General features: G+C 47.8%; 1 protein-coding gene across 4 annotated transcripts in view; it reads right to left on the bottom strand.

The window, feature by feature from the left end:
• TGFB2 (transforming growth factor beta 2) overlaps window positions 1–9,826 on the bottom strand; it is a 79,396-nt gene extending 69,570 nt beyond the window's left edge. For 2 of the 4 annotated variants that reach the window (XM_032317439.1, XM_032317440.1), the window contains exon 1: window positions 8,862–9,284. In XM_032317439.1, the coding sequence (XP_032173330.1) occupies window positions 8,862–9,207 (346 nt within the window). In that variant the 5' untranslated portion in view covers window positions 9,208–9,284. Of the gene's footprint in view, window positions 1–8,861 lie in introns of all 4 variants that reach the window. The other 2 variants (XM_032317441.1, XM_032317438.1) reach the window with 2 other exon arrangements.
• Between the last annotated feature and the right edge of the window lie 6,072 nt (window positions 9,827–15,898).

Here is a 15,898-nt window from a genome sequence, read left to right as displayed (position 1 = left end):
TGATTTGTGAACTAGCCTGTCAAGACAGATGTGCTGCTTGTCAGTGTGGTGTGGGTTAGATAGGGAAAGCCAAATGAACAGAGCCAAGGTCTAAGTCACAACATTTTTTCTTTTCCTTTCAGGAGACTGGAAAGATGCTACAGTATTTCCTGAAACAAACAACATCTCCCCAAAAAGCAGTGGGAGTCTCCAATAGCTGCTCTAGGGCTCTTCTTTCAGAAGCCCCATGAGTCCGCTTCGGGAACTGCCTGCTTCCCAATCACCAACACGCAGGCCGCAAGGACGGCCTGAAGGAACAGTGGCACGGTCCCAGGGAAACCCAGGGAACACGCCAGCAGAAGGGCAAACAGCTGCCTGGGGAGCTCGGAAATGCATTCGAACTATTTTCAGAAGGTTCGAGCTTCACAACCTCCAGAAAGCATTTTCCATTGGCCTGGAGTTCCTCAAATCCTTGTGGCTCAAGGAATATCGAGGCCCCACGTTTCTAACCTGTCAGGCGGTAACTATCCAAGGGCTCATCGGAGAGAATGAAGGGATGGTCCTGGCCCACGAATCATGGCTTTCTCAGCACCAGGGGCTTTCCCTCCTTCTAACAGATGCTAAATCCAGTCACCTCAACTCCTCTTGGACAGCAGTGTTTTCTCACACCAGTGAATGGGCTCACTGGGCTGCCCCAGGAAAGCTGGATGCTCCTCACACGGAGTACGTCTTGCTGTTAACAACCACCCAGGGCCCGTGTGGCCTCTCCGCTCTGCTGTCACCTCCCACGTTTTCATTTCCTCCTCAGACCCTTTGCAGGGACACCTGACCACGTTCTCCTCTTCTGGTCATCCATCTTCCTCTGTGAGACTTCTGCTCCCTCATGTCACTTTGTCACTGAGACCTTTTTCTAAAATGAATCACCTGACAGCTAAGCAACTGTTGGGGCCGGTTCTTGGTCGGGGAGGTGAAATGAGGTCCACCATGGTCTGACTTTGGCGGCCTGACCTGGCTCAGCCGTAACTCCAAATGGCCCCGCTTCCTTCTCCACAGACTCTCACCCCGAGAGGTTGGGGGGAGGGGGGGAGGGAGACAGAAAAGCTGTGAGGACGGACTGAGCCAGGCCGGGAAGTTTACCCAGAAGCAGCCTGTGCATGCTAGCCTCTTAGGGACAACTTCCCCTCCTTCCTTTGCTGAATTTCAGACCTTATAACCAAGAGAGATAAAGAGCTGAATGCTGTGTGAGTCATATGCATGTTTTCATATCCCTGAAGTACAGATCTCTCCACTAACTAAAGCAAGATCGCTTTTTAACAATTGCCCTAGGCCTGGAGCGGGGCTTCTCTCCCTTGGTGCTACCTCTTCCCCTTCAGTCTCTGAGACTCTTTTTGTGCAATTCCGTTCTATTCATACTCCTTCTTTTCCTTATTGGGTCTGTGTGGCTCCAAAGCCCATGCTCCTGGCGCCACTACCAGCCTGTCCTCCCCAATAAATTAGTTCTCTGAGAGAGACAAAGGAATCCTCCGTCAATCAAACTTATCAAAACTCTTGTGAAGAAATGGTTGCAGTTAACGGCCCAAACCAGAGACCTCATAAATCATAAATTTTGTATCAACCAAATGTAGTCAGAAAAGTTGAATGTGTTAAAGGCAGGGCAAAAGACCCAGGGCTGTCTCTCAGGCTTCAGAGGTATACTGCTTTTTATAGAAAAAGAATTCAGAGCATAAGGCTGTAATTTCCGGGAGGAGAAGAGAGACACCAGTCTTGAATGGATGGGCTCCGTCATTTTGCCAGAGGAAAAGGAAAGTCATGCTCTCCATTTCCGGGTCTCTATTTTAGGGTCTCGATTATTTGTGGTAACTAAGAGCCTTACTCTCAATACGTTATCTGAGATAGCAATAGCTATGTCCATGTCCTCGTGGGTCACAGGGAAAATGCTAGTAAATCCTAGTACGGACTCTACAGGGTTGCTTGTGAGAATCAGTGAGGACATGCAGGTGAAATATCCGAGACTGTGCTTGGCACAATCAGTAACCAGTGTAGGTCAGCCACCGCCATCAGTCTCACCAGGACTTTCCTGATCAGTTGTAAAAATGGAAACAGGAAATGCACAGGTACGAGAAACCCAGTGTTGCTGATCCACAGTGATATGACCCATCGGGCACATTCTCCCTGATGATGAAGGTGATTAGATTTCTTCTATGTCTGCTGGTCCTGATGCTTAGGAGCCTAGAGCTTTCATCCCCTGGTTCCATCTTATTCTCTAAAGGAAAATGTTCATTCATTTACGAGGCATGCAATGGCAAACCTAATGCACTAGTTTCTGCAAGAGTCAGCTCCTGTTCTGAGACAATTTACAAATCAACGAAGAAGACAGCTGGACCACAGCTAGATTTTACCAACAGCCAAAGAAAAGAGGCTGCTTTAGAGATGACTGTCAGTCTTGTGGGAAGACAGAGGATGAACTGATCCACATGACTGGAGAAATCAAGTTTTGGCATCTGAAGAAACCTCAAAAGATGGTTAGAGGTATTACAAGATGGATCTCCAATGGAAGAAACAGCATAGACAAAGGCCTGGAGGCATGAAAATAAATGACCCATTAGGGTAAAGGCCAGGAAGGTGATGTGGCTGGAGCGTAGCTCAGCGAGACTGGGATTTAGCAAGAGGTAGGGTTGAAGAAGGAGGGATCAGACCCTGAAAGATCTTGGATGTTCTCTTAAGAAATCTGAAATGTTACCCAAGAGGTCTAAATTCTCAAGGCCTTCTTACAGGAGCACAGATAGTACCACACACGGTGGGCGACCAGCACTTCCAGTCTCTGCTCCCAGTTCCGTAAGTGGCAGAGGTCACCTAAAGACCAATCCAAGCGAGCAACAGAAACATGCATTGAGTAGAACTTACAAAGAAAAGAATGAAGTGCCCTGAGATTCTGGGCTAGTGGGAGCGTTTCCCAGAGCAACACTTCTAATCACACCGTACTATCTCTACCATACCTCTCTTTACTGTGTCTTACAATCGATGCCATGTCATAATTAATTGTCAGGGTTACTCTTTGCTTGGTGGCACGCAGAATGACGGCGCATCTTAAAATCAACGATGCTTGTGATTCAGTGAACGAGGGCTGCCGAGAAGGCCTACTGAGCGCCATGCACAGGGCCAGGTGCGTCCTTACGCCTCTGGGTCACCCAAGGAAGCAGCTCCCTTCCTCATCTGCAGAGGTGAAGCGAGTGAAGCCTGGTGAAGTGAGGCAAACTGCCATGCATGCGGATATTCCAGAAAGCCGAAGAAGGAGGCAATTCCGAGGCTATGGGGGAAGAGGTCAAGGGGTAGCCAAGGCCACGGATCCGCTCCAGGACGCAAGGTGGTGGTCAGGGCCTGGGCCTGGGCCTGGGCCGCTCCACACCCACTTCCGGGCATCAGAGGTTAGAAAAGGAACAAATGACCAGTAAAACCCCTCCCCGGCAGGCGAGTTTCTCCTGGGCCGAGTGACGGGGGCAAGCTTTCAGTCTAAACAAACCCATCAAAGAATCCTTAGCCTGTTATTAAATTTAAAATACCTGGAGAACACCGAATTCCTAGGTTTAAAACTATCTTCGTTTAAAGGGTATTAAAAAACAAAGGCAAGCCATATGGTTCCAAAAGGACAATGGAAACAGTTGTTTATCTGGGCCAGAGGCGCATTTCATCACGCTGTTCCGAGTCTGCAAAGTGGAATGCACCCCGCGGCCGAAGGGGGGCCCGCGCCGAGCGAGCACATCTGGCGAGTCCGAGCCTCTCCAGGATCCGTCAGTGCCGGAAATGCGGCCTCAAGACAGCTCCAAGGGCGGCCTTCCGAGCTCCTGCGCGCCGCCCCTCTGCCCCGGGCTGCTCACCTTACGGCCCCAGAGCAGAGAGGGGGGGCGGCAGGGGGCGGCGGGGGGGCCGGCGGGGGGCGGCGGGGGGAGCGGCGGGGGCGGGGGCGGGCGCGTCGCGTCCCACCCGGAGGTCGCTCGCCCCCCGCGCGCCCAGGGCCGGGCTCCTCCGCTGTTTCCCTAACCTTCTAACTATGCAGCCCGAAGTGTGTTGTAATCTCTGGGCGAAGGCCTAAGAGTCGGTGACCTCCTCGGTGCTAACCCAGATTTGATGTGGGATCAACAGTGAGTCATTAGCCCTTTTTTTCGCGTCTCCGTTTCCTCTAGGAAAAATGATCTGTCATTCTTTCATATCTTTATAGGAAAGATGCGGCGACTGGGTTACATCAGCGTCTTCCCACCAGGGAGAAGCTGGAATTTACAGCGTGCAGCGCCGGGAGCAGACCCCAGGGGTCGCTGCGGAGACACAGAGAGCTGCAGGTCCCTGGGCCAGGTCAGGAGGGTCCCCACCTGCCCCCTCTGGCCTCGCGAAGCCCAGCCTCCCTGGGTCGGGGACTCCCGGCGGAGGCCTGCTGCGGGCTGTTCTCCTGCAACAAAGCCTGCCCAGCTGCTTCAGTTATCAGCAGTCCCCTTCCAAAAGAAGGAAGGGACAGAAATCCTGAAAGAGGAATGGGACCCAAGTTGACTGGAACCACAGTTAGGCACGAGAGTTAGTACAGGCAATGATACGATAAAAACGCAGAAACTGACGTTTGCTCTGTTGCGTACTAATAACTCAATCGTTGTAGAAATCAAGGGGGTCAAAACCGATGGTCTTTGATCTTTCTCTTTCTTTCTCACACATCCTCACACAAAGACTCTTAAAAAATAAAATTCCTGGATATAAAGCAAAAATACTATGATGTTCCAACAAGGGCTAATATTTTCCTTCATTGGGCAACTGGCCGATACTCCAGCAATCCGTATACAGAAGGCCATGTCCATGAAGAGACTCTTTAAGTCACATTCCCCAGAACCATAGTGCTATTGGTGTTCATTGCACATTCCACGATTTCACTTGGAAAATAACAGGAGAAATAGAAAAGGGATTGTGTGCTATTAAAGGTTTAACATTTGTGTGAAACAGCTACAAAGGAAACCTCACTGTGATGTCTCAGGCTGTATTGTCTTGGTTTATCTAATTCAGTATGATAGATTAAACCTACAGTTATTTACTTGCTTCTGTTGTCTAGGTTGGAGATCTCCCTCCTTGTTAACAGGAGCTGCTTATTTTCTTTGCAAGGAAAAGCCAAAACAACTTCTCACTTCTTTTTTCTCTGTTCTAACACCACATTGCTGCTGACTGAAATTACTGATGGGTGGGGCGACATCATTTTTTAGGCTAAATGAATGGGAAGTTTTGAGGTCTCCAGTTTGGGTGGTTTGGGATCATAACAATAAAGTATCCACCCCACAAAATGGTCTAATTCATACTCCCATCTAAGGAATAGAACTTTCTGATTGTGAGGGCTTCTCAACATGCACATTCCTGACCATTCTTTGATATATATGCTGGTGGGGGCGGGGGGACCTGTCCTGTACATTCGAGGATGGTTAGCAACCTTCCCTGGCCTCAACCCACGACGTGCCTGCAGCACACCTTCCCTATGAGTCATGACTGTCAGACCTGGCTCCAGACAACGCCACAGGTTCCCCAGGAGGTGGGAGCGGGGCAAAATCACCACCTGTGAGAACCCCAGCACTGCTTGGTTTGCTACAATGAACAAAAGTGAGAGGAAAGATAGAAAAGGAAACTTTCTCTTTCTTCTTCTTTTTTTTTTTTTGACTGTCCAGAGCCTCTAGGGATTTTAACTGTCAATCATCTGGATTCTCACTCTAGTGAACGGAATCACTCTCCAGATTTCTAAAGCATTGGGCAGTGTCTTTCAAACAGAGGTCCTTCAACTGCAGAGGGCATGTCAAAAGGACTAGGGCGTCCCCTAATTCCCACTGGGGAAACTATCGGTAAACCTTAGCATAACTCCACTTTGAGCCTTAAACTAACAGCATGTGAAAAGATCAATATGAATAAACTCAAAACTAATCAGACCCCTTCTTTAAATGTTGACACAGTATTATTTATATCCCATAAATACCTTCTTGACTAAAATTCATCCTTGGAGATTGGCACCTGGCCAGTTCTATTCATATTTACTGTATTTATACAGTATACTGGGCCAAGCATAATATTTAAAACAAAATAGGCCTGAGGGCATATACAATATCTCTTATATTTTTACTTTTAGATCTCCACATTGCTAAAAATACGTAGTCTGAACTGTATAAAATGTCCCACAAAGGGCTATCAGTGATCTGTAATGATATATAGCTCATTGAGTATAATTAGAGCATATTTGTAATATTTGAGCTGAAGTCACTCCCTGAACACTAATAAGTTGGTGGTAAAAAATGAACCAGTGACCTTTCCCATGCCTTCATCTCTGGGGCTTATGACCCTTGTCAGATTCACTGCAAGAAATGACAGGCACACTCCCTCCCTTCAGCCACTTCAGTGACGCCTGAGTTAAAAGTTGGGTGGAAAAGTCCTAAAGCGGGAAAGCTGATATATAAGCTAATGCTGTACTTTCAATTGGCTCCTTAAAAATATGGCGGAATGATTTCTTCTTTTCTTCCTTTTTTTGGGGGAAGGGTTCACTATATTCCAGTATAACTAGAAAGTGCTGGAAAATCAGTTAACCTACTTTCTATAAAACTATCCACAGTTCTTGCATAGTAGTATCCAATCTGCTCTTAATATGCTTTTCTGCCTCTAAACTTCACAGAAGCCGGTATTCTTTGTATGAAAACTGACAGTATTCTTCCCCGCCCCCCACTGCACTTATCAGAGCTTTTAATCTATTTGGTGGCTGGAGGTAGGATGCCATGGAGAATCCACACACTGATCTGAGATGTCATCCTCTGAAATCCTAACATTCTGAGAATTTTTCTGGTTTGGGGAGTATCATTGTCCCGGGTCGGATCATCTTGGGTCTTTGGACTGAGGTATGCCAGAAAGAACAAGGAATCCACACGCTCTTAGGTTAACTGGCTCTCTCCACACCTGTCTAATGAGGAGGAAGAGATCAGACCTCGGTCTGTAAAAGTGCTGGCAATTCATTTGAACTTCCGCAGGTAAACATGGTTCAAGTTCTATATAACCTACTTTACTTGCCCGCCTGCCCAAGTGCCAGGAGAAGGGATCCACGTGCTTGAGAAAGCAAACTGATTCAACTCTGTTTAGTCTCAATCATTCTGGACCAATTACAGCGAACTTGCTTTCTTAATATCTCCTTGGCTCCACCCCAGGTAGAAAGCTTTACTTCCTGAGGGGAAAAACCAGGGCGGTGTAGTTATCAGCGCTGTTGTGGACGGTGCCTGATTACAATAATAAAACCATCCTGCCTGCCAGGATCTCCCGCATCTGCTCTGCTCCGGAACGAGAAGAGAAGGGGTAGCAGAAAAGAAAGGTGGCCGGGAAGACTGGCGTGAGATCCGCGGGCTGACATTCTGAGACGGTCAAGTCCAAGACAGGGCAAGTCACAGGACTAGGGCTTGTCGAACTAAAAATAAATATTAAAAAAGAAAAGTCCCACCCTGCAATTAGAACCTCTAGGCGAAAACTACCAAGATGGCCATATTATCTATTTAGGCAAGACACAGAGACATTGTGAGGGCGGCCAGCAAGTATATAGGGCATGGAAAGGGGAGGAGAGAAATGGGCAACCAATGAAAAAGTTTATGACTTGGGATTTGGAATAGGCAAATGTTGAAGCTTTTTTTTTTTCTTCTTCCTGGTATTTAACCCTCTCAGGCATCACTGGATGCTTCTTTCCTTCCTTCCTTCCTCCCTTCCTTTCTTTCTTTTTCTTTCTTTTTTTTTTTTTTTTTTTTTTTTTTTTCCCTTAAGGACTCGGAAATCATTCTCTGCTAACTGTCCTCTTCCCTTGCCCCCAGAGGAACCGCAGGATCAATCACTTCACGCCTGTCGCTACTGTTTGCCCCTGGTATTGAGGACGCTGCCCTCGGAGAGGCCAGTTTAAAAACATTACAAACAAACAAACAAACAAACAAAAAACTCGTTTGTCTTCTACTGTCTGTGAGATTTAGGAACACAGCGAAGTAACTGCAAGGAAGCCACAGAAAGCTCAGGGAGCCGAGGGCTCGAGAGGGAGAAAGATCAACGGTAAACCCGTCAGGAAAATGATCTGCTCCACCAGCGACCTTAAGAAGACAGGTCGGAGGGAATTCTGAAAAATAACGCGAAGTAAAACACTTTTTTGACGTCGTCAGAAGCGAAGTTGTCTTTCCTGCCACTCCAGGTGAAATCGAGAGGGGACGAGGTGACAAGATCTCGCCTTGGGGGGCGGGGGTGTAAGCCCCCGCTGTGGCAGGAGGTCCAAGAACTGGGGGTTCGGAGGTGTTTTGGAGGGGTCTCCAAATGGGGTTTTGTCCTGGCGATGCTGACATTTTTAGGGGCGTTAGAGACAATAGGGAAGACTTGGGGAACCCGCTGATAGGTCGGCCCGGAAAGGGGCGCCTTCCGGAGAGGCTAGGTTTGAGCCACCTTTTTTTTAACCCTTCGTGCGCCAGTTCGGTGGGGTCCCCGCGGAGAAAACCAGCCCACCGAGACGTCCGGGTCTAATTCGGCCCCGGGGAGCGCCTCGCGTGCGACGGAGGAGCGGGGCTGAGCCCTGGCTGGTGGCCGGGAAGAGACTTTCAGGGGCCAGAAGGAGAGCCTAACGCCTCGTACGGGACCGAGGCGTGGGGGGAAGGGAGACATGGAGAAAACCAAGTCGAAAGTGGCCGACTGCAAGCCTAAGGCTCTCAGGCACGCCACGGGCGAGGAGGTGGGTGGGACGCAGGGCCGGGGAGGGCAGGGGAGCGCGGCCCCGACCCCGGGCGGGAAGGGCCGTCCCCGGAGTCGTGGCGGCTCCGAGAGCCTCTGGCCGCGCTCAGCCCAGGGAATGGGAGCGAAAGAACAGTACTTACTTTCCGAGGGGAAGAAGGGCGGCATGTCTATTTTGTAAACCTCCTTGGCGTAGTACTCCTCGTCGCTTCTCTCGCGCTCGCAGGCGGCCGCCCTGCGGCTCGCCTTCTCCTGGAGCAAGTCCCTGGTGCTGTTGTAGATGGAAATCACCTCCGGGGGCACTTCCTCGGGTTCGGGATAGTCTTCTGGGGGGCTGGTGAGCTTCAGCTTGCTCAGGATCTGCCCGCGGATCGCCTCGATCCTCTTGCGCATGAACTGGTCCATATCGAGCGTGCTGCAGGTAGACAGGCTGAGCGCGGCCGTGACCAGATGCAGGAGCAGAAAAGCGCTCAGCACACAGTAGTGCATTTTTTTTTAAAGGTGGAAAAATTTAAAAAAAAAAAAAACTAAGAAAAAAAAAAGAAACCAACAACTCTCAAGTACAGATCAGGTAGATTTTTTTTTTTTTAATGCGAAACTTTTGCAAACAATCGAGAGTCAACGTCCAATAGAAAAAGGTATCTTGCTTGAGTTCCTTTAAAAAGAAAATGCAAGTCGTTCCAAAAGTGGAAATAGTAATACACGATGGGCAGGGGGGACTCTAACTTTGGGGAGTAAGAAAAAGTTTTCTTGGAGCGACGAGATGAGGGGGAAAAAAGAGACGAGGGGCTATTAGGCAGGAATAAATTTAAGAGGAGGCAACGGAGTTCAGTGTGTCAGTTTCGGTGCGGAGTGGCGGATCTGAACTCGGCTCCTCCGGCCAAAAGGGAAGAGATGAAAAGGTCCCGGGGCTGGCAGCCGGCGAGCTGGCGGGAGGGGCGCCGGGAGCGCTGTGCGGGGGGCCGCCGAGGCTGGCCGGGCGGTAATTTAAGTATTTAAAGAAGGAGCGGTTCGGCCCTGCCTTCCACTGCGGCGCTGAGAGCAGGAGCAGCCGCGGCTCCGGAGCGGAGAGCTCACACGTGTGTGAGTGTGTGAGTGTGTGAGCGAGTGTGTGTGCGCGCGCGCCTGTGCGCGCGCTGGGGGCGAGCCGGCGCGCCGCGGGGAGGCGGGTGCGCTCCGCACGGCGCTCGGGACGCGGTCGGGTCCTGCGCGGGCCGCGGCGGCGGCGGCGGCGGCGGCGGCGGCGGCGGCGACGATCCTGCTCCCGGAGCTGCGCGCGGTGGCCGACAGCCCGGCCGGCGCGCGCCGACCCGCCCGGCTACTCCACGTCGTGCCGCCGCTCGCGGACGCGTCCAGCCTCCACCTCCCTCCTTCTCCTGCTCCTCCTTCTGCTCTCGCTCCAGACGCCAACCCGGCAATAGACGACCAGCTGCCGCCGTTGCCGTCAGCGCCGGGGGCGCGCTGCCTGGGCAGTGTTTCTCCTAAAGGGGCGACGAGGGGGTCCCTTGGACTCCCACCCTTTCCCAGCCTCTCCCGGTTCCTGTCCCACTCGGACTTTCTCGCGGCGGGTAGGTGGGCACTTGGCACCCTGCGACAGACCCTCTCCTCCGACTTCCTGCAGCCGGGCAGCCCCTGGCTCCGCTGCCCAGCGGCTCCCTAGACCGTTACACTGTTCTCCATCCCTTCCCCGTGTCTCCGTCCCTGGCGCCCTGCTCTTCTCTGTGCCCCTTTCTGTCTCTCGCTCGCTCGTCTACCTCTCCCGCCTTGCTCCCTTCTCTCTCTCTCTCTCTCTCTCTCTCTCTCGTCGGGGGCTTCTGGAGCTCCCCTCGGAGCGAACCTTCTGCTGCCAGCAGATAACATCACGATCTTGCCTGGGAGGAGAGATTTATAAGTTCTCTCGGAACCACGTGTTTGCCTTCAACAAAGTGACGTGCTAGGATTACAGTCAGAAGTCCTCTCGTTTACTTAGACCACGAGCTCTCCCCGAACCGTGGAGGGGTGTGGAAATGAGGCCGGCCGCGGGCACGGGAGGGAGGAGCTGGAGTGTGCGCCCTGACAACAGTGATTTATGGTATTTACTTTATATAGTCATTTTGGACCGGTCTGTTGAAGGACAAGCTATCAGGCCTCCCGTTTTTACTTAATGTGGCTCACGCACAGCCTCCCAAACTCAATCACTTGCTCTAGAAAGTCTTCCCTTCTGTACTGTACACACACAACTCTCAATCTCTCTCTCTCTCTCTCTCGTGAATGTGCATCACACAGTTTACTCAGCCCTGAGACATGCTTCCAATCTAAGATTCACTTCCTACATTTTTAGTGGAATCATTTTCTGACTTCCCCTAACACTACGCTAGTACATCTCTCCTAAAGATTATCTTATTAGGGTTTGTTGTTTACAGTCTAGTCCCCCATTTGACTGTAAACTGATGAGAACATGAAAACAGCACTTTTTTTTACTTAGAGAATGAACTAGATGTACTTGTTTCACTGTATGAATGAATGAATACCTTAGCTTGCTGCCTATGCCACTTCTTCATAGGATTTTCTCTTCCTCGCCTTCTTCCCCAGCTAGACATCAGCAACCAACTTCATTCTTTCCATAGCATACATACAGGAAGCCGGAATTTTAAAGTGATGTCTACTGCTAGGCACTACACACTACTTGACATTTTCTATTTCAACCTAATCTCAATTAGATGAGTCTAAGAATGATTCTTGCCATGGTTCACTTTTCCCTTTGTCTTTCTATTTTACCTTCAGTTACTCAAAGTCAACATTTTCATTTCATCATGACTATGGCCATACTGACTAGACAGATGGTTTAAAGTGGAAACTCTGTTGACTATTCCCCCAGACTCAAAGCCTCTATATTATTCCCTAGTTCAGATATTTCTTTTCCATGGTAAGTGGTAGAGCTGCATTTTACAGTCAGGATCCGTTGCCTGCGGACTAAGATGCCCTATATAAACTGGTACCAGAACATGTCCGACAAACATGGATTCCAAGGTGATGGGAAGTCTGCGAGATATGCAGGCTCTGTTCCTTCTTGCAGATTGACATTTCCCATCACCCTGTTAAAAGCTCTGAAAATCTTGCAGGAAAAAAAATTGTTCAGGTCTTTTAACGTAGCATATTCTGAACTCCCTTGAACATGGGATTCTTTACCTATTAGGGCACACTGGAAAACTCGGACATAAAGAGATTGTTCCAATCTGCTTCTGAAAGTTACAGATGAATCAGCATTAGTAGTTTCCTTTCCTCGAGGCCAGTTTCAAATTGAACTGTCTTGAAAAGAGCTGGACCACCAGCTGCACTTCTAGTAGCCAACAGAGATAGACTCAAAAGGAGCTACTGTGGGGCTAGCTCTCCCCAGACTCATCAAGCTGTCACCCCTTTGAGTTCAGCTGGAGAACAGCAAAAAGATCAGCTCTACACTGAGGGGGAAAAGTGAATATTCGTTTGTTCTAGAAAGTAGAGCAAGACATGCAAACTAGAGCTGGTGACCCAAGATGCTGCGGCAGGTGACCTCCGTCATGATGCTCTGTGGAGGTCACAGGTTCAGCCTCCCTGCAAACCAGCGAGACTACCTCCGTGGTATAGACACAAACTGACCTGAGGTTAAGTCGATTCAGATTAGAGTACAGAGAGATTAGCCAAAGTCCATCTACTTCACTTCTAGAAAAACAATGTAAGTAATAAATTCTCCCGACAACCCTTCCCAACAGAAACATGTCATTCTATGTCCACAATGCTTAGTTCATGGAGCACTAATTGCTAACACAGCAACCCCTGAGACCCCCTGGCCTAAACCCAAGAGACTGCTTCTAATTCCCCCAAAGCCCAGGCAGGTAGGACCAGGGAGCGGCTGGTGAAATGTGGCATAGGCAAGTACCAGCAACTCAGGCTAGCAGGAGTGGAGTCCCCTCTGCCTCTCAGAGGACCCTCTGAAGAGGTAAACGGGTTAAGACTGTCAGTGATGTGTCCCTGGGAATCACGAATGGACCCTTTCTTCTATTAAATAACTCTTTCAGAGTCTTTTCATCTCTATATTCAAGAAGTAAATATCCACTAAATTTATTGAGATATTATGTGGGAGGGGCTTCAGACAATTTTCATGGTAAGAGGGTATGTAACTCATCTGGATCATCCTGATTACCTCGAAAAGGTATTTAAGCTGTATAAGACATCTTGATTACCTCAAGGAGGCAGGAGAGCATAGTGGTTAAAGGACAGACTCCACAGTCAAGTGCTCTTGAGTTCAAATTTCAGTCGCTTTCTGGTTTTGTGATCCTGGCCATGTGATGCAGATACTGTGTTAGTTCTTCATCTGTGAAAAGGGGACAACACTTATTAACCGACAAGATTACTGAGGACTGAAGTACATCCACGAGGTATACAAAATGCTTCCAACAAACCTGGCACTTAGTATGTGCTCATTAAATGTCACTCAGTGTTCTCATATCCTCTCCCTTCTTCATTTTTGTCAGAGACAGTGTCATAAAACACCTGTGGCCTCTACTCTTTCTCAGATATAAATAGACTGAAAAAGCTAGGGAAGATGCTAGTGAGACTTCGCCTCATGGTTAGGCCTCCGGGCAGTTTCGCTAAGTACATTCCCATTCAGTTATTTTAAACAGTCTGGTATTTTGCTCCCATGTATTGTAGGAAAGAACAAGAAGGTACACTTCTGGCGAACAGAACTCTGAATGACAGAAGCCCAGTTAAGCAGAAATTCCAGATTAAGTTCTCCTATTCTTCAACGCCCTAAAAGGGACTTCTTTGTTTTCCAGATCAGAGAGGCAGAGGGTGCAGCTGTTTCGACCACTAGCCCTTCTCTGCTCATTAATGGGCCTATTCACTTAAGTAATGTGGAATTCCTACAAATGTCTGATATCAAAACTACTCATTCCTGTCCAGGGTTTTACCCTGCGGATCCTAGGCAAGAGTTTAGGATGGAATAGGTCCTTCCTGACTCTGAAGAAAGAATAACTTCATTTGCAACAACTTTGAAAGTTGTTCCCACAAGGGTTTCAAGCATTGTAAAACCAGGAAGTAGGGAAAAGAAATCTATAGAACTTAGCAACACTTGCTAAATGCAAAATAACCCTTTCACGTGAAAATACTACAAAGCCTTTTAGGTTCTTCTAATTTGATATGATACAACTCAAAACCCCTCTTTGGTTTATAAAAAATTTTCTCATGTTCTGTGTGTATTTCTGTAGCCAAATAAACTTCTGCTCTCAGAATAATGAAATGGAAAGGATAGTGATTTCCCCAGGAAAAATAATCCAATTACGGACTCCATTTTGTATCTATAGGTTAATCTAAAACAGAAGTGATAAGGAGGGGACGAGGCGCAGGAAGGAGAAAGCTTAAAAAGATCAGAGGTGGTCAGAGATAAAAGGATCAACTCAAGAGATAAGGACTAGAGAAAAATAGCATAGCAGAGATAAACTCACACTTTAACTGATACTCTGTGGGAACATTTATCTTACCCTTTGGAATTATGATTAGCTGATGGATTACTGCTTGTGGCTTTTGGGCACTCACATCTCCACCTGTCACTACTTTTCTGTTCTGAGATTTCCAACGGGAGTAAGTCTTTTCTTGGGAGGCGGTCTCTCAGTGGCCTGGGCTTTGTCAGTCCCAGGGCCTCCTGAAATCTGCTTTCTTGCCTCTGCTGAAAGTCATCCACTAAACTAGCTTTTAGTGACTGATATAAATGAACATATGGGGACAGTTGTCATAGAGTTTCAGATGGATACATGCTTCGTAAAATGTTAATGTTGATAAAGGGAAGCCAGCAGCAGCATTTTCCTTAGTCAGGGTATGCGTCTGCTCCTGGCCCTGACGGCGTCTCACTACTTCCCTTACCCCAGCACCCCGGCAGTCCAGACACGCGGCACAAAGCAAGAAGCCAGAATTAGGGTGCTGGGGAGAAGGGCAGAGAGAGAAGTATTTCAACGAAGTAAAAATACAAATAAAAGATGAGTAGGGGAAAAGAGAAAGCAAATGATAAAGACATGATGATGCACCCATAATTTTAAAAAAATGACTATAACAACCTAAAGTGAAATTTTCATTTTTTAAGATACATATCCTTTGAATAAATCTGCCATCATCTCGGTGGGTATCATTTTGTGAAAATCTGAAGGTGTACATTTTCTTTTTTTTTTAAGATTTTATTTATTTATTTGACAGAGAGAGATCACAAGTAGGCAGAGAGGCAGGCAGAGAGAGGAGGAAGCAGGCTCCCCGCTGAGCAGAGAGCCCGATGCGGGGCTCGATCCCAGGACCCTGAGATCATGACCTGAGCTGAAGGCAGAGGCTTTAATCCACTGAGCCACCCAGGCACCCCTGAATGTGTACGTTTTCATTAGCGAAGTTGACAACCTATATTTCAAACCATCTTGCCTTTCTGTTGCCTCAATTATCCTGCAATTAAAAAATGAATATGGGGAGACTCACAGCTACAAACTTTTCCTGATGTTTAAGTCTTCTAAGTAAGCTCTTGTAATGAGGGTGACCATATGATTTATCACACAAACCTGAGCACTAAGAGGATGATATTCATAAATACATGATAAGACAGAAGGGGTAAACCAGGACTGTCCCAGATAGTCCCTTACTTTGAAACGAAGGCACTTTAAAATCGGAATCAATAAGGTCAGACGTTCAGCTGTTCTCAGTTACCATGGTGATATATTTTGCATATTTCCAAGCCTTTTTTATTCTTTGTGCTTCAGATTCTAATAATCATTATCAGAGCTAAAATTTGAAAAATACTTCCTTGTACAGCTTTAGCATTGATACAAACATGCATCACCCAAAAACTGAAGGCTTTAAGAGGTTAAGATTCTTCTGAGCCCCATGAAAGCCAGTCTCTCACATGGAAAGGGAGAAGATAAAAGATGTTAATAATAGGGATTAACAAGCATTTCATGTATTTTGTGCACAAATTTGTTTCTAAATTTGGGAAAATGAACGACTGATAAAAGAATTTTAAAAGTAAAAATGAATTCTGTCTTCTTCTCATTTTAGTGTACAGAAAAAAGCATGTCCTCTAGTGCTCGAGGGTCACCTACTACTGATTTTTTTACGTGTTGATCTTCCATGTTTAATAGACAGTAGATGGCTTCACAAAACTAGAACTTCACTCAGTTGAAAGGCTGTTTTC

This window comes from Mustela erminea, chromosome 17 (assembly GCF_009829155.1).
Source record: "Mustela erminea isolate mMusErm1 chromosome 17, mMusErm1.Pri, whole genome shotgun sequence".
Taxonomy (NCBI): domain Eukaryota; kingdom Metazoa; phylum Chordata; class Mammalia; order Carnivora; family Mustelidae; genus Mustela; species Mustela erminea.
This window is presented reverse-complemented; position numbering and strand designations above follow the sequence as displayed.